We start from the raw sequence: 26,104 nt of genomic DNA, 5'->3' as shown, positions 1-26,104 counted from the left end.
CCTCCACTCACTCTCCTGTCTCTCCCTCTCACTCCCCTCCACTCACTCTCCTGCCTCTCCCTCTCATCTCACTCCACTCACTCTCCTGCCTCTCCCTCTCACTCCACTCCACTCACTATCCTACCTCTCCCCTCTCATCTCACTCCACTCCACTCCCCCCACTCTCAGACCCCTTCCCCTCTCGTCTCTCCGTGGCTGCGTGTATTTTCACTCGCGACACGTTATTAACATTCACGTCTTCAGCTCCCAGTCCCCCGAGCTTGGAGAACTTCGCTCCCCATTCCGGCGTCGGTGGGAGCCGTTGCTCTCCCAGCTTTGGCATCTCCCATGCCTCCAGGCGCACCTCGTCGGGGCCTTTGGGAGGAAGTTTGGGGGAGCGACCACCCTCCGTGTTACCGCCACCACCGCCGCCATCGCCGCCGCCGCCCAAGTTGTTAGCTATCCAGGAAACTTCCCTGGGCCGGCGCCTGAGACACCGCGGCCGGCAGCGGTGGCCTACGGCCAGGTCGCTCAGCAGGCAGACGGCCAGCGACAGGGGGAGCAGCACAGGCAGCAGGGAGCCTGGGGCAGGGGAGGGGGAGGGAGGGGGATGGAGGGAGGGGGGGGGGAGGAAGGGGATTGAGACCACAAACTCCAAATACTCCCCTACTTAGGTACCATGCAATTGCAGGTGGACAACTCTACTAACGAACAAGTAACGTTCCAGAGCTCCGTGTGTTCCTAAGTCTCAACGTCACCACCATCACGGTCAACTACTCAGTCCCCTGTCACCACCCCCCCCCCCCAGTCAACTACTCAGGCCCCTGTCACCACCCCCCCCCCCCGCCACGGTCAACTACTCAGTCCCCTGTCACCCCCCCCCCCGCCACGGTCAACTACTCAGTCCCCTGTCACCACCCCCCCCCCGGTCGGTCAACTACTCAGTCCCCTGTCACCACCCCCCCCCCCCCCAGTCAACTACTTAGTCCCCTGTCACCCCCCCCCGGTCAACTACTCAGTCCCCTGTCACCCCCCCCCCCCCCCCCCACTCACCATCCACGCCGGCGGAAGCCGGGGGGACGAATCTGCCACCGTCGATGGTCGTGACGCCCTCGCTGGACGCACACGAGGAGCCAACACCGTCAACGCTGCTGCACTCCTCCACCTCCTCCACCTCCTCGTTGTCGTCGTCATCGTCGTTGTCATCGTCCACCTTCTCTCCTGATGGCGCACAAAAAACACAAAAAGGCCGTAGGTACGTCTATGGGTCTCTGTGTGGTGAGTCTATGGGTCTCTGTGTGATGAGTCTATGAGTCTCTGTGTGGTGAGTCTATGGGTCTCTGTGTGGTGAGTCTATGGGTCTCTGTGTGATGAGTCTATGGGTCTCTGTGTGGTGAGTCTATGGGTCTCTGTGTGATGAGTCTATGGGTCTGTATGGTGAGTCTATGGGTCTCTGTGTGATGATTCTATGGGTCTCTGTGTGGTGAGTTTATGGGTCTCTGTGTGATGAGTCTATGGGTCTCTGTGTGGTGAGTCTATGGGTCTCTGCGTGGTGAGTCTATGGGTCTCTGTGTGGTGAGTCTATGGGTCTCTGGGTGGTCAGTCTATGGGTCTCTGTGTGGTCAGTCTATGGGTATCTGTGTGATTAGACTCTGGGTCTCTGTGTGATGAGTCTATGGGTCTCTGCGTGGTGAGTCTATGGGTCTCTGTGTGATGAGTCTATGGTTCTCTGTGTGGTGAGTCTATGGGTCTCTGCGTGGTGTGTCTATGGGTCTCTGTGTGTGATGAGTCTATGGGTCTCTGTGTGGTGAGTCTATGGGTCTCTGTGTGGTGAGTCTATGGGTCTCTGCATGGTGAGTCTATGGGTCTCTGTGTGTGATGAGTCTATGGGTCTCTGTGTGGTGAGTCTATGGGTCCCTGTATGATGAGTCTATGGGGGGGATCGGCAACAACACACCACACACTCACCACACTCACCACACTCACCACACACACTCACTACACTCACTACACTCACCACACTCAACACACACACACCACACTCACCACACACTCACCACACACTCACGACACACACACACACTCACCACACTCACCACACTCAACACACACTCACCACACTCACCACACACTCACCACACACTCACGACACACTCACCACACTCACCACACACACACCACACACACACACCACACACTCACCACACACTCACCTATCTCGCAGCTCATGCCGGAATACCCTTGGGGGCAGTTGCAGGTGAACTCATCCGGCTTGGCGTTGATGCAGCTGCCTCCATTCAAGCACGGCTGGTGGCTGGCGCAGTAATTCAGATCTAGCGAGAAGCGAGGGAGGGGAACGGCAACAACATCTACCACCGTGTGACAATTGGGTTTCCCCTTTTTATCTGGCAGCAAAACAGCGACGTTAAGATGTTAAAACACCAAATTGTGAAACCCTTTTACAAGGAATCACGTCACTGCATTAACCACAATGCTTGTGGTCAGAATGCAAACAAAACACACCATCTGATAGTAGATGATGATGATGCGCTGTCCTTGAAGCTGATTGGTCCACACCAGAGACAGCTTTCTTTAGAGCCTCGTCTCAAACGGTGTGAGACCAGAGGTGACCTCTAGACCAGAGATGACCTCTAGACCAGAGGTGACCTCTAGACCAGAGGTGACCTCCAGACCAGAGGTGACCTCTAGACCAGAGGTGACCTCCAGACCAGACGTGACTTCTAGACCTGAGGTGACCTCTAGACCAGATGTGACCTCTAGACCAGAGGTGGCCTCCAGACCAGAGGTGACCTCTAGACCAGAGGTGACCTCCAGACCAGAGCTGACCTCCAGACCAGAGGTAACCTCTAGACTAGAGGTTCATTCTGAACCGCAAGGCATTGTGGTTCGTGCAGTGACGTTATGCCTTGTAAAATGTTTCACAGTTTGGTGTTTTAACATCTTAACACCGCTGTTTTGTTGCCAGAAAAAAGGGGGAAAGTTATTATCATATTTTGGTACTGGCAGAGGAGGTCCCATGATGTAACATCCACAACCACCACAGCAACCACCACCACATCCACCAACACCACCACCACAACCACCACAACCACCACCACCAACACCACCACCACCAGCACCACCACCAACACCACCACCAACACCATCACGACTATCACCATCACCACCACCACAACCACCACAACCACCACAACCACAACCACCACAACCACCACCAACACCATCACCACCAGCACCACCATCACCACCACTATCACCAACACCACCACCACCATCACGACTATCACCATCACCACCACCACCACAACCACCACAACCACCACAACCACCACCAGCACCACCATCACCACCACTATCACCACCACCATCACCACCACCACTATCACCACCACCATCACCACCACCACTATCACCACCACCATCACCACCACCACTATCACCACCACCACCAACACCACCATCACCACCACTATCACCACCACTACCAACACCACCACCACTATCACCACCACTATCACCACCACCAACACCACCACCATCACCACCATCACCACCAACACCACCACCACCACTATCACCACCACCACCACCACCCCCACCATCAACACCATCAACACCACCATCACAACCACCACTATCACCACCACCACCACCAACACCACCACCACCACCACCAACACCACCACCACTATCACCACCACCACCCCCACCACCACCCCCACCATCACCACCACCACCATAACCACCACCACCATTACCACCACCACCATCACCACCACCACCAACACCACCACCCCCACCACCAACACCACCACCACCCCCACAATCACCACCACTATCACCACCACTATCACCACCACCACCACCATTACAACTATTACCATCACCACCACCAACACGACCACCATCACCACCACCACCAACACCACCACCATCACCACCACCATCACCACCATCACCACCAACATCACCACCACCACGGATGATGATGATGATAGGTAAATATTGATGGACACATCCGAGCGTTGGATGGGGAGCGAGTGGCGTGAAATTCACCGGGTGACTGGGGGGGAGGAGGGGGGAGGAGGGGGGGAGGAGGAGTGGGGGGAGGAGGAGGGGGGGATGAGGAGGGGGGGTAGGTGGAGGAGGGGGGGGGAGGAGGGGGTAGGTGGAGGAGGGGTGGGGAGTTGGAGGAGGGGGGGTGCGGTAGTGGCACCTTTGTCACAGAGGAGGCCTCCCCAGCCACTGTCACAGCTGCAGCGCCAGGGCTGCTGTCTGCAGCTGCCGTGGCCACAGCCTGGGTAGGGGACGCAGCGCTGGCACAGCTCGCCCTGCCACCCGGAGCGGCACCTGCGGACACGCGGGCAGTGCTGAGTCTATGGTGCAGTGTTGAGTCTATGGTGCAGTGTTGAGTCTATGGGTAGTGTTGAGTCTATGGTGCAGTGCTGAGTCTATGGTGCAGTGTTGAGTCTATGGTGCAGTGCTGAGTCTATGGTGCAGTGTTGAGTCTATGTTGCAGTGTTGAGTCTATGGTGCAGTGTTGAGTCTATGGGTAGTGTTGAGTCTATGGTGCAGTGCTGAGTCTATGGTGCAGTGTTGAGTCTATGGTGCAGTGTTGAGTCTATGGGTAGTGTTGAGTCTATGGTACAGTGTTGAGTCTATGGTGCAGTGCTGAGTCTTTGGTGCAGTGCTGAGTCTATGGGTAGTGCTGAGTCTATGGTGCAGTGTTGAGTCTATGGTGCAGTGTTGAGTCTATGGGCAGTGTTGAGTCTATGGTGCAGTGTTGAGTCTATAGGCAGTGCTGAGTCTATGGTGCAGTGTTGAGACTATGGTGCAGTATTGAGTCTATGGTGCAGTGTTGAGTCTATGGTGCAGTGTTGAGTCTATGGGTAGTGTTGAGTCTATGGTGCAGTGCTGAGTCTATGGTGCAGTGTTGAGTCTATGGTGCAGTGCTGAGTCTATGGTGCAGTGTTGAGTCTATGTTGCAGTGTTGAGTCTATGGTGCAGTGTTGAGTCTATGGGTAGTGTTGAGTCTATGGTGCAGTGCTGAGTCTATGGTGCAGTGTTGAGTCTATGGTGCAGTGTTGAGTCTATGGTGCAGTGTTGAGTCTATGGGTAGTGTTGAGTCTATGGTACAGTGTTGAGTCTATGGTGCAGTGTTGAGTCTATGGTGCAGTGTTGAGTCTATGGTGCAGTGTTGAGTCTATGGGTAGTGTTGAGTCTATGGTGCAGTGCTGAGTCTTTGGTGCAGTGCTGAGTCTATGGGTAGTGCTGAGTCTATGGTGCAGTGTTGAGTCTATGGTGCAGTGTTGAGTCTATGGGCAGTGTTGAGTCTATGGTGCAGTGTTGAGTCTATGGGCAGTGCTGAGTCTATGGTGCAGTGTTGAGACTATGGTGCAGTGTTGAGTCTATGGTGCAGTGTTGAGTCTATGGTGCAGTGTTGAGTCTAGGGTTCAGTGCTGAGTCTATGGTGCAGTGCTGAGTCTATGGTGCAGTGTTGAGTCTATGGTGCAGTGTTGAGTCTATGGGTAGTGTTGAGTCTATGGTGCAGTGCTGAGTCTATGGTGCAGTGTTGAGTCTATGGTGCAGTGCTGAGTCTATGGTGCAGTGTTGAGTCTATGTTGCAGTGTTGAGTCTATGGTGCAGTGTTGTGTCTATGGGTAGTGTTGAGTCTATGGTGCAGTGCTGAGTCTATGGTGCAGTGTTGAGTCTATGGTGCAGTGTTGAGTCTATGGGTAGTGTTGAGTCTATGGTACAGTGTTGAGTCTATGGTGCAGTGTTGAGTCTATGGTGCAGTGTTGAGTCTATGGTGCAGTGTTGAGTCTATGGGTAGTGTTGAGTCTATGGTGCAGTGCTGAGTCTTTGGTGCAGTGCTGAGTCTATGGGTAGTGCTGAGTCTATGGTGCAGTGTTGAGTCTATGGTGCAGTGTTGAGTCTATGGGCAGTGTTGAGTCTATGGTGCAGTGTTGAGTCTATGGGCAGTGCTGAGTCTATGGTGCAGTGTTGAGACTATGGTGCAGTGTTGAGTCTATGGTGCAGTGTTGAGTCTATGGTGCAGTGTTGAGTCTAGGGTTCAGTGCTGAGTCTATGGTGCAGTGCTGAGTCTATGGTGCAGTGTTGAGTCTATGGTGCAGTGTTGAATCTATGGCTAGTGTTGAGTCTATGGTGCAGTGCTGAGTCTATGGTGCAGTGTTGAGTCTATGGTGCAGTGTTGAGTCTATGGTGCAGTGTTGAGTCTATGGGCAGTGTTGAGTCTATGGTGCAGTGTTGAGTCTATGGGCAGTGTTGAGTCTATGGTGCAGTGTTGAGTCTATGGGCAGTGCTGAGTCTATGGTGCAGTGTTGAGTCTATGGTGCAGTGTTGAGTCTATGGTGCAGTGCTGAGTCTATGGGCAGTGTTGAGTCTATGGGCAATGTTGAGTCTATGGTGCAGTGCTGAGTCTATGGGGCAGTGTTGAGTCTATGGGTAGTGTTGAGTCTATGGTGCAGTGTTGAGTCTATAGGCAGTGCTAAGTCTATGGTGCAGTGTTGAGTCTATGGTGCAGTGTTGAGTCTATGGGCAATGCTCAGTCTATGGTGCAGTGTTGAGTCTATGGGCAGTGCTAAGTCTATGGTGCAGTGCTGAGTCTATGGTGCAGTGCTGAGTCTATGGTGCAGTGCTGAGTCTATGGGCAGTGTTGAGTCTATGGGTAGTGTTGAGTCTATGGTGTAGTGTTGAGTCTATGGTGCAGTGTTGAGTCTATGGTGCAGTGTTGAGTCTATGGTGCAGTGTTGAGTCTATGGTGCAGTGTTGAGTCTATGGTGCAGTGTTGAGTCTATGGGCAGTGTTGAGTCTATGGTGCAATGTTGAGTCTATGGGCAGTGCTGAGTCTATGGTTGAGTCTATGGTGCAGTGTTGAGTCTATGGGCAGTGCTGAGTCTATGGTGCAGTGTTGAGTCTATGGTGCAGTGTTGAGTCTATGGTGCAATGTTGAGTCTATGGTGCAGTGTTGAGTCTATGGGCAGTGTTGAGTCTATGGTGCAGTGTTGAGTTTATGGTGCAGTGTTGAGTCTATGGGCAGTGTTGAGTCTTTGGGGCAGTTTTGAGTCTATGGTGCAGTGTTGAGTCTATGGTGCAGTGTTGAGTCTATGGTGCAGTGTTGAGTCTATGGTGCAGTGTTGAGTCTATGGTGCAGTGTTGAGTCTATGGTGCAGTGTTGAGTCTATGGTGCAGTGTTGAGTCTATGGTGCAGTGCTGAGTCTATGGTGCAGTGTTGAGTCTATGGTGCAGTGCTGAGTCTATGGTGCAGTGCTGAGTCTATAGGTAGTGTTGAGTCTATTGTGCAGTGCTGAGTCTATGGTGCAATGTTGAGTCTATGGTGCAGTGCTGACTCTATGGGTAGTGTTGAGTCTATGGTGCAGTGTTGAGTCTATGGTGCAGTGTTGAGTCTATGGTGTAGTGTTGAGTCTATGGGTAGTGTTGAGTCTATGGGCAGTCTTGAGTCTATGGGCAGTGTTGAGTCTATGGTGCATTGTTGAGTCTATGGGTAGTGTTGAGTCTATGGGGAAGTGCTGAGTCTATGGTTAGTGTTGAGTCTATGGTGCAGTGTTGAGTCTATGGGCAGTGTTGAGTCTATGGTGCAGTGTTGAGTCTATGGTGCAGTGTTGAGTCTATGGTGCAGTGTTGAGTCTATGGTGCAGTGTTGAGTGTATGGGCAGTGTTGAGTCTATGGTGCATTGTTGAGTCTATGTGCAGTGTTGAGTCTATGAGCAGTGTTGAGTCTATGGTGCAGTGTTGAGTCTATGGTGCGGTGTTGAGTCAATGGTGCAGTGTTGAGTCTATGGGCAGTGTTGAGTCTATGGGCAGTGTTGAGTCTATGGGCAGTGTTGAGTCTATGGGCAGTGTTGAGTCTGTGGGCAGTGTTGAGTCTATGGTGCAGTGTTGAGTGTATGGGCAGTGTTGAGTCTATGGTGCAGTGTTGAATCTATGTGCAGTGTTGAGTCTATGGGCAGTGTTGAGTCTATGGTGCAGTGTTGAGTCTATGGGCAGTGTTCAGTCTATGGGCAGTGTTGAGTCTATGGGCAGTGTTGAGTCTATGGTGCAGTGTTGAGTCTATGGTTCAGTGTTGAGTCGATGGTGCGGTGTTGAGTCTATGGTGCGGTGTTGAGTCACTGGTGCAGTGTTGAGTCTATGGGTAGTGTTGAGTCTATGGTTCAGTGTTGAGTCTATGGGCAGTGTTGAGTCTATGGTGCAGTGTTGAGTCTATGGGCAGTGCTAAGTCTATGGTGCAGTGTTGAGTCTATGGTGCAGTGTTGAGTCTATGGGCAATGCTCAGTCTATGGTGCAGTGTTGAGTCTATGGTGTGGTGTTGAGTCTATGGGCAGTGCTGAGTCTATGGTGCAGTGCTGAGACTATGGGCAGTGTTGAGTCTATGGGTAGTGTTGAGTCTATGGTGTAGTGTTGAGTCTATGGTGCAGTGTTGAGTCTATGGTGTAGTGTTGAGTCTATGGTGCAGTGTTGAGTCTATGGTGCAGTGTTGAGTCTATGGTGCAGTGTTGAGTCTATGGGCAGTGTTGAGTCTATGGTGCAATGTTGAGTCTATGGGCAGTGCTGAGTCTATGGTTGAGTCTATGGTGCAGTGTTGAGTCTATGGGCAGTGCTGAGTCTATGGTGCAGTGTTGAGTCTATGGTGCAGTGTTGAGTCTATGGTGCAATGTTGAGTCTATGGTGCAGTGTTGAGTGTATGGGCAGTGTTGAGTCTATGGTGCAGTGTTGAATCTATGGGCAGTGTTCAGTCTATGGGCAGTGTTGAGTCTATGGGCAGTGTTGAGTCTATGGTGCAGTGTTGAGTCTATGGTTCAGTGTTGAGTCTATGGTGCGGTGTTGAGTCTATGGTGCGGTGTTGAGTCACTGGTGCAGTGTTGAGTCTATGGGTAGTGTTGAGTCTATGGTTCAGTGTTGAGTCTATGGGCAGTGTTGAGTCTATGGTGCAGTGTTGAGTCTATGGGCAGTGCTAAGTCTATGGTGCAGTGTTGAGTCTATGGTGCAGTGTTGAGTCTATGGGCAATGCTCAGTCTATGGTGCAGTGTTGAGTCTATGGTGTGGTGCTGAGTCTATGGGCAGTGCTAAGTCTATGGTGCAGTGCTGAGTCTATGGTGCAGTGCTGAGTCTATGGTGCAGTGTTGAGTCTATGAGCAGTGTTGAGTCTATGGTGCAGTGTTGAGTCTATGGTGCGGTGTTGAGTCAATGGTGCAGTGTTGAGTCTATAGGTAGTGTTGAGTCTATGGGCAGTGTTGAGTCTATGGGCAGTGTTGAGTCTGTGGGCAGTGTTGAGTCTATGGTGCAGTGTTGAGTGTATGGGCAGCGTTGAGTCTATGGTGCAGTGTTGAATCTATGTGCAGTGTTGAGTCTATGGGCAGTGTTGAGTCTATGGTGCAGTGTTGAGTCTATGGGCAGTGTTCAGTCTATGGGCAGTGTTGAGTCTATGGGCAGTGTTGAGTCTATGGTGCAGTGTTGAGTCTATGGTTCAGTGTTGAGTCTATGGTGCGGTGTTGAGTCTATGGTGCGGTGTTGAGTCACTGGTGCAGTGTTGAGTCTATGGGTAGTGTTGAGTCTATGGTTCAGTGTTGAGTCTATGGGCAGTGTTGAGTCTATGGTGCAGTGTTGAGTCTATGGGCAGTGCTAAGTCTATGGTGCAGTGTTGAGTCTATGGTGCAGTGTTGAGTCTATGGGCAATGCTCAGTCTATGGTGCAGTGTTGAGTCTATGGTGTGGTGTTGAGTCTATGGGCAGTGCTAAGTCTATGGTGCAGTGCTGAGTCTATGGTGCAGTGCTGAGTCTATGGTGCAGTGCTGAGTTTATGGGCAGTGTTGAGTCTATGGGTAGTGTTGAGTCTATGGTGTAGTGTTGAGTCTATGGTGCAGTGTTGAGTCTATGGTGCAGTGTTGAGTCTATGGTGCAGTGTTGAGTCTATGGTGCAGTGTTGAGTCTATGGTGCAATGTTGAGTCTATGGGCAGTGCTGAGTCTATGGTTGAGTCTATGGTGCAGTGTTGAGTCTATGGGCAGTGCTGAGTCTATGGTGCAGTGTTGAGTCTATGGTGCAGTGTTGAGTCTATGGTGCAATGTTGAGTCTATGGTGCAGTGTTGAGTGTATGGGCAGTGTTGAGTCTATGGTGCATTGTTGAGTCTATGTGCAGTGTTGAGTCTATGGGCAGTGTTGAGTCTATGGTGCAGTGTTGAGTCTATGGGCAGTGTTTAGTCTATGGGCAGTGTTGAGTCTATGGGCAGTGTTGAGTCTATGGTGCAGTGTTGAGTCTATGGTTCAGTGTTGAGTCTATGGTGCGGTGTTGAGTCTATGGTGCGATGTTGAGTCACTGGTGCAGTGTTGAGTCTATGGGCAGTGTTGAGTCTATGGGCAGTGTTGAGTCTATGGGCAGTGTTGAGTCTATGGTGCAGTGTTGAGTCTATGGTGCAGTGTTGAGTCTATGAGCAGTGTTGAGTCTATGGTGCAGTGTTGAGTCTATGGTGCGGTGTTGAGTCAATGGTGCAGTGTTGAGTCTATGGGCAGTGTTGAGTCTATGGGCAGTGTTGAGTCTATGGGCAGTGTTGAGTCTATGGGCAGTGTTGAGTCTGTGGGCAGTGTTGAGTCTATGGTGCAGTGTTGAGTGTATGGGCAGTGTTGAGTCTATGGTGCAGTGTTGAATCTATGTGCAGTGTTGAGTCTATGGGCAGTGTTGAGTCTATGGTGCAGTGTTGAGTCTATGGGCAGTGTTCAGTCTATGGGCAGTGTTGAGTCTATGGGCAGTGTTGAGTCTATGGTGCAGTGTTGAGTCTATGGTTCAGTGTTGAGTCTATGGTGCGGTGTTGAGTCTATGGTGCGGTGTTGAGTCACTGGTGCAGTGTTGAGTCTATGGGTAGTGTTGAGTCTATGGTTCAGTGTTGAGTCTATGGGCAGTGTTGAGTCTATGGTGCAGTGTTGAGTCTATGGGCAGTGCTAAGTCTATGGTGCAGTGTTGAGTCTATGGTGCAGTGTTGAGTCTATGGGCAATGCTCAGTCTATGGTGCAGTGTTGAGTCTATGGTGTGGTGTTGAGTCTATGGGCAGTGCTAAGTCTATGGTGCAGTGCTGAGTCTATGGTGCAGTGCTGAGTCTATGGTGCAGTGCTGAGACTATGGGCAGTGTTGAGTCTATGGGTAGTGTTGAGTCTATGGTGTAGTGTTGAGTCTATGGTGCAGTGTTGAGTCTATGGTGCAGTGTTGAGTCTATGGTGCAGTGTTGAGTCTATGGTGCAGTGTTGAGTCTATGGTGCAGTGTTGAGTCTATGGGCAGTGTTGAGTCTATGGTGCAATGTTGAGTCTATGGGCAGTGCTGAGTCTATGGTTGAGTCTATGGTGCAGTGTTGAGTCTATGGGCAGTGCTGAGTCTATGGTGCAGTGTTGAGTCTATGGTGCAGTGTTGAGTCTATGGTGCAATGTTGAGTCTATGGTGCAGTTTTGAGTGTATGGGCAGTGTTGAGTCTATGGTGCAATGTTGAATCTATGTGCAGTGTTGAGTCTATGGGCAGTGTTGAGTCTATGGTGCAGTGTTGAGTCTATGGGCAGTGTTCAGTCTATGGGCAGTGTTGAGTCTATGGGCAGTGTTGAGTCTATGGTGCAGTGTTGAGTCTATGGTTCAGTGTTGAGTCTATGGTGCGGTGTTGAGTCTATGGTGCGGTGTTGAGTCACTGGTGCAGTGTTGAGTCTATGGGTAGTGTTGAGTCTATGGTTCAGTGTTGAGTCTATGGGCAGTGTTGAGTCTATGGTGCAGTGTTGAGTCTATGGGCAGTGCTAAGTCTATGGTGCAGTGTTGAGTCTATGGTGCAGTGTTGAGTCTATGGGCAATGCTCAGTCTATGGTGCAGTGTTGAGTCTATGGTGTGGTGTTGAGTCTATGGGCAGTGCTAAGTCTATGGTGCAGTGCTGAGTCTATGGTGCAGTGCTGAGTCTATGGTGCAGTGCTGAGTCTATGAGCAGTGTTGAGTCTATGGTGCAGTGTTGAGTCTATGGTGCGGTGTTGAGTCAATGGTGCAGTGTTGAGTCTATGGGCAGTGTTGAGTCTATGGGCAGTGTTGAGTCTATGGGCAGTGTTGAGTCTGTGGGCAGTGTTGAGTCTATGGTGCAGTGTTGAGTGTATGGGCAGCGTTGAGTCTATGGTGCAGTGTTGAATCTATGTGCAGTGTTGAGTCTATGGGCAGTGTTGAGTCTATGGTGCAGTGTTGAGTCTATGGGCAGTGTTCAGTCTATGGGCAGTGTTGAGTCTATGGGCAGTGTTGAGTCTATGGTGCAGTGTTGAGTCTATGGTTCAGTGTTGAGTCTATGGTGCGGTGTTGAGTCTATGGTGCGGTGTTGAGTCACTGGTGCAGTGTTGAGTCTATGGGTAGTGTTGAGTCTATGGTTCAGTGTTGAGTCTATGGGCAGTGTTGAGTCTATGGTGCAGTGTTGAGTCTATGGGCAGTGCTAAGTCTATGGTGCAGTGTTGAGTCTATGGTGCAGTGTTGAGTCTATGGGCAATGCTCAGTCTATGGTGCAGTGTTGAGTCTATGGTGTGGTGTTGAGTCTATGGGCAGTGCTAAGTCTATGGTGCAGTGCTGAGTCTATGGTGCAGTGCTGAGTCTATGGTGCAGTGCTGAGACTATGGGCAGTGTTGAGTCTATGGGTAGTGTTGAGTCTATGGTGTAGTGTTGAGTCTATGGTGCAGTGTTGAGTCTATGGTGCAGTGTTGAGTCTATGGTGCAGTGTTGAGTCTATGGTGCAGTGTTGAGTCTATGGTGCAGTGTTGAGTCTATGGGCAGTGTTGAGTCTATGGTGCAATGTTGAGTCTATGGGCAGTGCTGAGTCTATGGTTGAGTCTATGGTGCAGTGTTGAGTCTATGGGCAGTGCTGAGTCTATGGTGCAGTGTTGAGTCTATGGTGCAGTGTTGAGTCTATGGTGCAATGTTGAGTCTATGGTGCAGTGTTGAGTGTATGGGCAGTGTTGAGTCTATGGTGCAGTGTTGAATCTATGTGCAGTGTTGAGTCTATGGGCAGTGTTGAGTCTATGGTGCAGTGTTGTGTCTATGGGCAGTGTTCAGTCTATGGGCAGTGTTGAGTCTATGGGCAGTGTTGAGTCTATGGTGCAGTGTTGAGTCTATGGTTCAGTGTTGAGTCTATGGTGCGGTGTTGAGTCTATGGTGCGGTGTTGAGTCACTGGTGCAGTGTTGAGTCTATGGGTAGTGTTGAGTCTATGGTTCAGTGTTGAGTCTATGGGCAGTGTTGAGTCTATGGTGCAGTGTTGAGTCTATGGGCAGTGCTAAGTCTATGGTGCAGTGTTGAGTCTATGGTGCAGTGTTGAGTCTATGGGCAATGCTCAGTCTATGGTGCAGTGTTGAGTCTATGGTGTGGTGTTGAGTCTATGGGCAGTGCTAAGTCTATGGTGCAGTGCTGAGTCTATGGTGCAGTGCTGAGTCTATGGTGCAGTGTTGAGTCTATGAGCAGTGTTGAGTCTATGGTGCAGTGTTGAGTCTATGGTGCGGTGTTGAGTCAATGGTGCAGTGTTGAGTCTATGGGCAGTGTTGAGTCTATGGGCAGTATTGAGTCTATGGGCAGTGTTGAGTCTGTGGGCAGTGTTGAGTCTATGGTGCAGTGTTGAGTGTATGGGCAGCGTTGAGTCTATGGTGCAGTGTTGAATCTATGTGCAGTGTTGAGTCTATGGGCAGTGTTGAGTCTATGGTGCAGTGTTGAGTCTATGGGCAGTGTTCAGTCTATGGGCAGTGTTGAGTCTATGGGCAGTGTTGAGTCTATGGTGCAGTGTTGAGTCTATGGTTCAGTGTTGAGTCTATGGTGCGGTGTTGAGTCTATGGTGCGGTGTTGAGTCACTGGTGCAGTGTTGAGTCTATGGGTAGTGTTGAGTCTATGGTTCAGTGTTGAGTCTATGGGCAGTGTTGAGTCTATGGTGCAGTGTTGAGTCTATGGGCAGTGCTAAGTCTATGGTGCAGTGCTGAGTCTATGGTGCAGTGCTGAGTCTATGGTGCAGTGCTGAGTCTATGGGCAGTGTTGAGTCTATGGGTAGTGTTGAGTCTATGGTGTAGTGTTGAGTCTATGGTGCAGTGTTGAGTCTATGGTGCAGTGTTGAGTCTATGGTGCAGTGTTGAATCTATGGTGCAGTGTTGAGTCTATGGTGCAGTGTTGAGTCTATGGGCAGTGTTGAGTCTATGGTGCAATGTTGAGTCTATGGGCAGTGCTGAGTCTATGGTTGAGTCTATGGTGCAGTGTTGAGTCTATGGGCAGTGCTGAGTCTATGGTGCAGTGTTGAGTCTATGGTGCAGTGTTGAGTCTATGGTGCAATGTTGAGTCTATGGTGCAGTGTTGAGTGTATGGGCAGTGTTGAGTCTATGGTGCAGTGTTGAATCTATGTGCAGTGTTGAGTCTATGGGCAGTGTTGAGTCTATGGTGCAGTGTTGAGTCTATGGGCAGTGTTCAGTCTATGGGCAGTGTTGAGTCTATGGGCAGTGTTGAGTCTATGGTGCAGTGTTGAGTCTATGGTTCAGTGTTGAGTCTATGGTGCGGTGTTGAGTCTATGGTGCGGTGTTGAGTCACTGGTGCAGTGTTGAGTCTATGGGTAGTGTTGAGTCTATGGTTCAGTGTTGAGTCTATGGGCAGTGTTGAGTCTATGGTGCAGTGTTGAGTCTATGGGCAGTGCTAAGTCTATGGTGCAGTGTTGAGTCTATGGTGCAGTGTTGAGTCTATGGGCAATGCTCAGTCTATGGTGCAGTGTTGAGTCTATGGTGTGGTATTGAGTCTATGGGCAGTGCTAAGTCTATGGTGCAGTGCTGAGTCTATGGTGCAGTGCTGAGTCTATGGTGCAGTGCTGAGTCTATGGGCAGTGTTGAGTCTATGGGTAGTGTTGAGTCTATGGTGTAGTGTTGAGTCTATGGTGCAGTGTTGAGTCTATGGTGCAGTGTTGAGTCTATGGTGCAGTGTTGAGTCTATGGTGCAGTGTTGAGTCTATGGTGCAGTGTTGAGTCTATGGGCAGTGTTGAGTCTATGGTGCAATGTTGAGTCTATGGGCAGTGCTGAGTCTATGGTTGAGTCTATGGTGCAGTGTTGAGTCTATGGGCAGTGCTGAGTCTATGGTGCAGTGTTGAGTCTATGGTGCAGTGTTGAGTCTATGGTGCAATGTTGAGTCTATGGTGCAGTGTTGAGTCTATGGGCAGTGTTGAGTCTATGGTGCAGTGTTGAGTCAATGGTGCAGTGTTGAGTCTATGGGCAGTGTTGAGTCTATGGGCAGTGTTGAGTCTATGGGCAGTGTTGAGTCTATGGGCAGTGTTAAGTCTATGGTGCAGTGTTGAGTCTATGGTGCAGTGTTGAGTCTCTGTGCAGTGTTGAGTCTATGGTGCAGTGTTGAGTCTATGGGCAGTGTTGAGTCTGTGGGCAGTGTTGTGTCTGTGTGCAGTGTTGAGTCTATGGTGCAGTGTTGAGTCTATGGGCAGTGTTGAGTCTATGGGCAGTGTTGAGTCTATGGGCAGTGTTAAGTCTATGGTGCAGTGTTGAGTCTATGGTGCAGTGTTGAGTCTATGTGTAGTGTTGAGTCTATGGTGCAGTGTTGAGTCTATGGGCAGTGTTGAGTCTGTGGGCAGTGTTGTGTCTGTGGGTAGTGTTGAGTCTGTGGGCAGTGTTAGTACCTCCATCATCCCCAACTCCCTCCCTCCCCCCATCCACGGTGCCTATTGTAGCCTGTTGGACACCACGGCCCTGACGAGACCCCACGTGGACATCGCCAGGTATGGCTGCGAGACGATGCAGCGCTGACGTCGTCAGGGAACGGTTGCAAATGGTTTAAAAATGCAAATCCTGTTCATTCCTTCACTATACACTACACTATACACTACACTACACTATACACTACACTACACACTACACTATACACTACACTACTATACACTACACTATACACTACACTACTATACACTACGCTATACACTACACACTACACTATTATACACTACACTACTATACACTACACTACTATACACTACACTAAACACTACACTACTATCCACTACACTACACTATACACTACACACTACACTACACTAGACACTACACTACACTATACACTACACACTACACCATACACTACACTATACACTACTATACACTACACTATACACTAGTATACACTACACTATACACTACACTATACACTACTATACATTACACTATACACTACACTATACACTACACACTACACTATACACTACACTATACACTACACTATACACTACACTATACACTACACTATACACTACACTACTATACATTACACTACACTATACACTACACACTACACTACACTATACACTACACACTACACTACACTATACACTACACTATATATTACACTTTACACTACACTATACACTACACTACTATACACTACACTATACATTACACTACACTATACACTACACTACACACTACACTACACACTACACTATACACTACACTATACACTACACTACTATACACTACACTATACACTACACTATACACTACACTATACACTACACTATACACTACACTTTACTTTACACTACACACTCCACTACTCGACACACGATGTCGGTGCGCTCAGCGGCAGGTCGTCCAACGCCTCGCTGGGAGTGCATTGCGGCGTTGTTGGCGTCAACGTTTCGCTCACCGGCATTGTCCGGGGACGTCGCAACCTCCATGCAGCGAATCGCAGCCCGGCCTGCAAATTGCTGAGGCAGGAAGCCGAAGAGAAAATTTTTCGCCATTCTGGCAAATCGCCCGATCACGGCAACGATTCCGCTGGTTGATGTAACGGCGAAACGTCACGGTGCTCACACACATTGTCAATGTCGTGGATTTACTCTGCAAACACACCGGTGGGCTCATGTCGTATACTACACTATACACTACACTACTATACACTACAATATAAACTACACTACAATATACTACACTACTATACACTACACTACAATATACTACACTACTATACACTACACTATTATACACTACACTATACACTACACTACAATATATTACACTACTATACACTACATTATACACTTCACTACAATATACTACACTACTATACACTGCACTATACACTACTATACACTACACTACTATACACTATACACTACACTATACACTACACTATAATATACTACACTACAATACACTACTATACACTACACTATACACTACACTATAATATACACTACTATACACTACACTATACACTACACTATACACTACACTACTATATACTACTATATACTATACGACATTACCATACACTACACTATACACTACACTACTATACACTACACTATACACTACACTACTATACACTAACACTACACTATACACTACACTACTATACACTACACTACTATACACTACACTATAATATACTACACTACTATACACTATACTATACACTACACTACTATACACTACACTACTATACACTACACTATACACTATACTATACACTACACACTACACTATACACTACACTACTATACACTACACTACTATACACTACACTACTATACACTACACTATACACTACACTACTGTACACTATACACCACACTACTATACACTGCACTATACTTTAAACTACAATATACTACACTACTATACACTACTGTGCACTTCACTATACTATACACTACTGTACACCACACTACTATACACTATAAACTACACTATACTTTACACAATACTTTACACGATACACTACACTAATATACACTACACGACTATACACTACTATACATTACACTATATACTGCACTATATATTACATTAAACACGACTATACACACACTATGCACCACTAGACACTGCACTACTATACACTATACTGTACACTACACTACTATACTATGCACAACTATACACTACACTATACTATACACAACTATACACTACACTACTACACTATACACTACACTATACACTACACCATACACTACTATACACTACACTATACAGTACACTTTACACTACACTATACTATACACTACACTATACACTACACTATACTATGCACTACACTATACACTACTATACACTACACTATACACTATACTATACACCACACACTACTATACACTACTATACCCCACTATACACCACACTATATACTACACTATACACTACACTATACAATACACAACTATACACTACACTATACACTACTATACACTACACTATACACTACACGATACACTACACTACTATACACTACTATACACTACTACACTATACACTACACTACACTATACACTACACTAAACACTACTATACACCACACTACTACACTATACACTACTATACCCTATACTACTATACACTATACTGTACACTATACACGACACTATACACTACACTATACATTACTTTAAATTATAATAGTAACAAATTGGCATTTTGTTGACGTTACAAATCCCTTACTGATTGGTTGTGTCGGGTGGTGGAGGGTTACGACACAACATCGATACTTATGCAATCTGATACCAACAAACCTTTGTTACGACAAATATCGGTCGTGAAAGGCTCCCTACGCGTCAAGCTTGAGAAAGTATTCGCTTCCAAAGCAACGAGGTCGTCAATTCGGGGCGGCGGTTTCAGAGTGCACGGCCTCCCAGCGGCTCCCCAAGATATCGGCAGGAAAGAACGCTCCAGAAGGCCGCTGCTGCTGCGAGAATGAGCGTAGTTCGCGTGGTGGTGGTGGTGGTTCCTGCTCCTTGACGAGCTCAGCAGCAGCGAGGGAGGTGTCGGGGGTTTATTTGTGTCAAGGATTGTGTTGTGTGTGTGTGCTTCATCAGGGCCTCACGTCACCACTGCTACCACCACCGCTACCACCACCACTACCACCACCACCAACACCGCCACCACCGCTACCACCACTACCACCGCTACCACCACCGCTACCACCACCGCTACCACCACCAAAACTACCACCACCGCCACCACCACCACCACCGCCACCACCACCGCCACAACCATCACCACCACCGCCACCGCCACCACCACCGCTACCACCGCTACCACCACCGCTACCACCGCTACCACCACTGCTATCACCACCGCTTCCACCACCACCACCACCACCGCCACCACCACCACTACCACCAACACCAACACCACCACCACCACCGCCACCAGCGCACCTCTGTCACAATATTCCCCCGCCCAGCCCGGCATGCACTCCTTGCGTCCGTGGGCGTCGCACTCGCTGTGGCCGAAGTGGTCGTCACGGCGACGGCACCACCGCTTGCAGTCGGCGCCGTAGTAGTCGGCGTGGCATCGCACGCGGACGCGGTACTCCAGGGCGGTGGCGTTGGCGGCGGCCGCGTGGTGCAGCGTCCGCCACGGCTCGCCGGGGCGGTCGCCAATGACGTGGACGGCTCGCGTCACCTGCCGGAGATCTCCTCCTGTGGGGGGGGGGGGGGGTGGAGGAAGAGGAGGAGGAGGATGTCGCGTGACGATTCAAATAAATAGCGAAATAAAAATGTGCAAAATAAAAGCATGCGAATATTTATTGAAATATTTACATGAATATTTTTTTGTTTGTTGTTTTTTTACGTGACTTTACCGAAAAGAACCAAAGAGTATAGAAATATTTACATGACTATTTATAGAAATATTTACATGAATATTTACGTAACATTTTTTTGCTGTATTATGTAACTATGTAAATACATAGCTGGATAAATATATGAACAATAAATACGTGTTATATGAAGATTTAAATAAATATGGTCGTAAATATTTCAACTATATTTATTTTTTAAAAAATATTTCAATATTGGCTGCGAATTTTAATAGCGCAGTGAGCTAACCACTGCACCACCGCTCATCATACGTGAGCAATATGCACGTACACACACGCGTACACACACGTACACACACACGCGTGCACGCACACACGCACACACGTACACACACACACACGTACACACGCACACACGTACACACACACGTACACACACACGTACACACACACGTACACACACACGTACACACACACGTACACACACACAAGTACACACACACACACGTACACACACGCACGTACCTGGCGCGGTGCCGTTGTGCTGTTCCCACACATCCACAGCCAGCGAGCACCACAGCTGCAAAGTTCAAGGTCACCGTCAATGAGTCACTCATTGATGGCGAGGTCACGGCGAGGTCACGGCACTCCCTCCCCTCTCTCACTTCCCTCCCTCCCTGCCTCCCTTCCCTCCCTCCCTGCCTCTCACCAGGTGAGCGTCTCACCAGGTGAGCGTCTCACCCTCACCAGGTGAGCGTCTCACCCCTACCAGGTGAGCATCTCACCCTCACCAGGTGAGCGTCTCACCCTCACCAGGTGAGTGTCTCACCCCCACCAGGTGAGCGTCTCACCAGGTGAGCGTCTCACCCTCACCAGGTGAGCGTCTCACCAGGTGAGCGTCCCACCCCCACCAGGTGAGCGTCTCACCCTCACCTGGTGAGCGTCTCACCCTCACCAGGTGAGCGTCTCACCCTCACCAGGTGAGCGTCTCACCAGGTGAGCGTCTCACCCCCACCAGGCGAGCGTCTCACCAGGTGAGCGTCTCACCAGGCGAGCGTCTCACCCCCACCAAGTGAGCGTCTCACCAGGTGAGCGTCAGGTGAGCGTCTCACCCTCACCAGGTGAGCGTCTTACCAGGTCAGTGTCTGACCCCCACCAGGTGAGAGTCTCACCCTCACCAGGTGAGCGTCTCACCATCACCAGGTGAGCGTCTCACCCCAACCGGGTGAGCATCTCACCCCCACCAGGCGAGCGTCTCACCCCCACCAGGTGAGCGTCTCACCAGGTGAGCGTCTCACCCTCACCAGGTGAGCGTCTCACCCTCACCAGACGAGCGTCTCACCAGGTGAGCGTCTCACCCTCACCAGGTGAGCGTCTCACCCTCACCAGGTGAGCGTCTCACCCTCACCAGGCGAGCGTCTCACCCCCACCAGGTGAGCGTCTCACCAGGTGAGCATCTCACCCTCACCAGGCTAGCGTCTCACCCCCACCAGGTGAGCGTCTCACCCCCACCAGGTGAGCGTCTCACCCTCACCAGGTAAGCGTCTCACCCTTAACCAGGTGAGCATCTCACCCCCACCAGGTGAGCGTCTCACCCCCACCAGGTGAGCATCTCACCCCCACCAGGTGAGCGTCTCACCCCCACCAGGTGAGCATCTCACCAGGTGAGCGTCTCACCAGGTGAGCATCTCACCCTCACCAGGCGAGCGTCTCACCCTCACTAGGTGAGCGTCTCACCAGGTGAGCGTCTCACCCTCACCAGGTGAGCGTCTCACCCTCACCAGGTGAGCGTCTCACCAGGTGAGCGTCTCACCCTCACCAGGTGAGCGTCTCACCAGGTGAGCGTCTCACCCTCACCAGGTGAGCGTCTCACCCTCACCAGGTGAGCGTCTCACCAGGTGAGCGTCTCACCCTCACCAGGTGAGCGTCTCACCAGGTGAGCGTCTCACCCTCACCAGGTGAGCGTCTCACCAGGTGAGCGTCTCACCCTCACCAGGTGAGCGTCTCACCCTCACCGGCCACGCGAAGTCGAAGGCCACTGACAGGAGGAGCCCCGCACCGCCTTCGCCGCGAGCGATGGCCGAGCCCAAGGGGCACGGGCGGAGGCCCGGCGAGGGCCTCCGCCCGTGGGACGCCTCCCCGAGGCAGACGCGGACCACGAAGGAGGAGGGGAAGGAGCCACGCAGAGCGTCGCCCCCGCTGGGCAGGGCCTGGAGAGAAGTCACCTGCAGGGAGAAGTCGCCAGAGGCGTCGCACTGCTGGGGGGGAGGGGGGAGGGAGAGGAGAGGAGGAGGTGAGGGGGGAGGTGAGGGAGGTGAGGGGGGGACATTGTAAGGAGCAACAGCAGGGGCAGAAGCAGCAGCAGGGGCAGCAGCGGCAGGGGCAGCAGGGGCAGGGGCAGCAGCAGCAGGGGCAGCAACAGGAGCAGCAGCAGGGGCAGCAGTGGCAGGGGCAGCAGCAGCAGGGGCAGCAACAGGAGCAGCAGCAGGGGCAGCAGTGGCAGCAGCAGCAGGGGCAGCAGCAGCAGGGGCAGCAGGAGGCCGGTGCAGTACGAACCCCGCACAGCGGCAGCAGCAGCAGGGGCAGGAGGAGGTAGCGGACAAAGTTCCCTGCTGCGTGGGGCCGCTGCAGATGCAGTTCACCCATCCTCCTCCTCTCCCTCATCCTCTTCCTCCTCTTCCTCCTCCTCTCCCTCCTCCTCTTCCTGCTCTTCTTCCTCTCTCCTCTTCCTCTTCCTGCTCCTCTCCCTCCTCCTCTCCCTCCTCTTCCTTCTCTTCCTCTTCCTCCTTCTCACCTTTCTCCTCCTCACTTCACCTTCCTCCACACCTCCTCCGTCTTTCGAGTAAGCTCCTCTCTGCACCACCGCCACCGCCTCCCCTCTTCTGCCTCTCCACACGTGATGATGGTGGTGGTGATGGTGGTGATGGTGATGGCGGTGGTGGTGATGGTGGTGCAGGGATATGACATCAGCATTGGACGCGAGATGATTGTGGTGGTGGTGGTGTTAATTTGCATTATCCCAGCCACGCGTTGTGCTACAGGTGCCCAACCCCCCAACCCATCACCTTAATTCACTGAGTGGTTAATTGCTTCGGCCAGGTGCGGCCGTCAAACCGCGTGCCGCTTCAACAGCTGCGAACCAGGTGGGGGGAGGGGGGGTGGGGGGAGGGGGGCGGCGTTGTTGTCGACTCATTGTTTGAGATTCTGTGGCAACGCATTGACCGCTTGGATTGGTGCAAAGTGTCTGTCTCTCTCTCATCATCACCATCATCATCACTACGGTGGCTAGGAGGTTAACTCTCTCGCCTGGTACACGGGGGGTTGTGGGTTCAATACAGACCATGAGGATGTCTGCTGCTGTACATTTGGAGTTATTTCTCTCTCTCTCTCTCATCACTCATCATCACTACGGTGGCTAGGAGATTAACTCTCTCGCTTGGTATATGGAGGTCGTGGGTCAATACAGACCCTGAGGATGTCTGCTGCTGTACATTTGGAGTTATTTCTCTCTCTCTCTCATCACTCATCATCACTACGGTGGCTAGGAGGTTAACTCTCTCGCCTGGTACACGGGGGGTCGTGGGTCAATACAGACCATGAGGATGTCTGCTCCTGTACATTTGGAGTTATTTCTCTCTCTCTCATCATCATCATCACCACTACAGTGGCTAGGAGGTTAACTCTCTCGCCTGGTATAGGGGAGGTCGTGGGTCAATACAGACCCTGAGGATGTCTGCTGATGTACATTTGGAGTTATTTCTCTCTCTCATCATCCACATCACCACTACGGTGGCTAGGAGGTTAACTCTCTCGCCTGGTATACGGGAGGTCGTGGGTCAATACAGACCATGAGGATGTTTGCTGCTGTACGTTTGGAGTTATTTCTCTCTCTCTCATCACTCATCACCACCACCACGGTGGCTAGGAGATTAACTCTCTCGCTTGGTATACGGGCGGTCGTGGGTCAATACAGACCCTGAGGATGTCTGCTGCTGTACATTTTGAGTTATTTCTCTCTCTCATCATCATCATCACCACTGCGGTGGCTAGGAGATTACCTCTCTCGCCTGGTACACGGGGGGTCGTGGGTTCAATACAGACCCTGAGGATGTCTGCTGCTGTACATTTGGAGTTATTTCTCTCTCATCACCATCATCACCACCACCACGGTGGCTAGGAGATTATCTCTCTCGCCTGGTATACGGGAGGTCGTGGGTCAATACAGACCATGAGAATGTCTGCTGCTGTACATTTGGAGTTATTTCTCTCTCTCATCATCATCATCACCACGGTGACTTGGAGATTAACTATCTTGTCTGGTATTACAGGAGGTCGTGGGTTCCATCTCGACCTTGACGATATCTGCTGCTGTACATATGGAGTTTTCGTGGTAGTGTATAGTGTATTTTTACGCGTGCATGGTGTGGTGTACACATAAAACAGCGTATCGTGTAGTGTATAGTGTACACTACGCGATACACTACACCAGTGGCGTCGCTAGGATTGGTGTCACCCAGTGCGGTGACCCATGTTGTCACCCCTCATGGACCTCTGCCCGCACCAGACCATACAGACTCCTGAGATTTTTGTACCGTTACTCGTACATCGTAATTCCCATATATCACTGAATGCAATGGCAATATTAGTGACGTAAACAACGAGCAACATTAAAATTACACCTTTAAATGACAATATCGCTTTTAATTACTACTTCATTCTCAAAAACGTTATCGATATAGGTTCACAAAAACTAAATGGCGCAATATTGTAGCTAAAACACCAGAAAATCTGACAAAATTCAGCGACTATAGAAACACCAGCAGTGACCGAAACCGGCAGCGCGTGCAGACGAAACCACGTGACTTCGAAGCGTCACTGTGATTGGGTAGTAACGACAGCTCTGACCGGGGCGCATTAGGTTAAAAAGTAAATTAGCATAGAGTTTTAGCCTTTGTAGGTGTATTGTACACGTGTAGAGGTGCTAACTACTCACTGTTCGGTAACCTGCATGGCCACTAGGTATCAAAGGGGCAGTGCAGCGTTACCTCGGTGTAGATAACGGTTAGGGTCAGACGAGGTGAAGTGGGTCGTAGCCACGGTTTGGTAAGAACCAATCAGACAGTTCCACGTGTGAATGTGGGATTGGTTACACCTGGCCACAAACGGGTATAAGGGTGAGTTCTCTCCCTACACGAAGACCGAAGCCCGGGCTGAAGATAGCCAGGACCCTGGACCCGGCTTCCCGGCCCTTCTGAGGGCTAAGGCTCGGCGTATCCAGTGGTCAAGACCCGCCAGGCCAGCGGTGGGTCAGATAGCCTCCCTAGGTCCAAGCCGGAGGACTGTAGGATAGCGGTAGACGTGTAAGTCCCGCCAAGACAGGATGCTGTACCTCCTTAGGTTAGCAAGAGACTTGTGTGTAGGTCCCGCTAAGTCCGGACGCTGTACCTTCTTAGGGTATCGGTTGAGAGGACCGTATACCCCTCTGTGTGTGTTAAGGACTGTGTAAGAGAAGACAATAAACAGAGTGTGCCTCGTAAGAAGTTTACTCGTCATTATACAACACAACACACGTGTGGCGATGTCAATGGGCTGTGTACACTTACCTGCAGGGGCAGGCAGGGTCCAGCAGGGGCAGTCGCTATATCCCCAGCCCCAAAGCAGGAGGGGGCTATGGGGTGTCCTGGGATCCCCCAGAGCCCCCTCTGGAACTCTCTGGAAGGTGGGCGGAGTCAGGGGCTGACGCACCGGTGCTGGGTATAAAAGCCGGACCACGGGAAGGGTCCGGGGCCAGTCCAAGACAGAAGCCAGAAGACCGGCTGGCTAGTGCCCTGGGACCCCCTAGCCCCGCTGCCCTTGTAAGGACCGGGACTCTGTGTGGCTCAGTTGTGAGACCCTGGGATACCCCCGGCCCGATGTCTTTGTGAGGGCCGGGTCCGAGTGGGCCAGTGGTCGGAACCCGCACCTTGGCTGGGTCGGGTCGGTGCAGCCTCCTCTAGGGCACCCGTAGCCGGAGGACCCAGAGTTGTAGCCCCGTGACAGGGCAACGCTTGCCCAGAGGCAGTAACTCCCCAGGCAGTGGTTGGAAGGGCCCATCGCCCTGTGTGAGACTGGGACTGTACTGCCGGGTGTTTATGTTGCATAAAAGTGTCGCCTCCAAGATTTGTCTCTGACTTCCATAAAACCCGCTGCGCGTGTAAGCTGGACTTAGCTATAGAACTGCAGGAATATATTTATTTATTAAAATAATAAATTTATACTGAAACACTGCACAGAAATTGTACAGTCATTTTGGTGTCACCTCCTCTGATGGTGTCACCCTGTGCGGTCCGCACCCCCCGCACCCCCCTAGTGACGCCACTGCACTACACTCCTATGCACTACCCTATACACTAACCCATACACAACCCCTGTTGTGGGTGTGTGATCTTGCTGATCCTAAACGGGCTACGATTTGCTAATGCGTCATAGTCATTGGGAGCGTAATGGGGCGGAAGCTTTACAAACGACAAACA

General features: G+C 50.8%; 1 protein-coding gene across 4 annotated transcripts in view; it reads right to left on the bottom strand.

Annotated features, from left to right (window-relative positions):
- The window catches only part of LOC142913354 (protein jagged-2-like), a 29,002-nt gene extending 6,361 nt beyond the window's left edge, over positions 1-22,641 (bottom strand). Inside the window, exons 1-9 of one of the 4 annotated variants that reach the window (XM_076060863.1) lie at positions 22,149-22,641; positions 21,608-21,850; positions 20,118-20,172; positions 19,210-19,473; positions 16,695-16,755; positions 4,217-4,350; positions 2,193-2,312; positions 1,033-1,200; positions 115-561 (exon numbers count right to left, since the gene is read on the bottom strand). In XM_076060863.1, the coding sequence (XP_075916978.1) occupies positions 140-561; positions 1,033-1,200; positions 2,193-2,312; positions 4,217-4,350; positions 16,695-16,755; positions 19,210-19,473; positions 20,118-20,172; positions 21,608-21,850; positions 22,149-22,256 (1,575 nt within the window). In that variant the 5' untranslated portion in view covers positions 22,257-22,641 and the 3' untranslated portion in view covers positions 115-139. Of the gene's footprint in view, positions 1-114; positions 562-1,032; positions 1,201-2,192; positions 2,313-4,216; positions 4,351-16,694; positions 16,756-19,209; positions 19,474-20,117; positions 20,173-21,607; positions 21,851-22,148 lie in introns of those variants that run through there. The other 3 variants (XM_076060860.1, XM_076060861.1, XM_076060862.1) reach the window with 3 other exon arrangements.
- Positions 22,642-26,104: the final 3,463 nt, after the last annotated feature.

Source organism: Petromyzon marinus, unplaced genomic scaffold (genome assembly GCF_048934315.1).
Source record: "Petromyzon marinus isolate PM22_M1 ecotype Great Lakes invasive population unplaced genomic scaffold, UKy_Petmar_22M1.pri1.0 PM_G_Scaffold_25, whole genome shotgun sequence".
NCBI classification, from domain to species: domain Eukaryota; kingdom Metazoa; phylum Chordata; class Hyperoartia; order Petromyzontiformes; family Petromyzontidae; genus Petromyzon; species Petromyzon marinus.
This window is presented reverse-complemented; position numbering and strand designations above follow the sequence as displayed.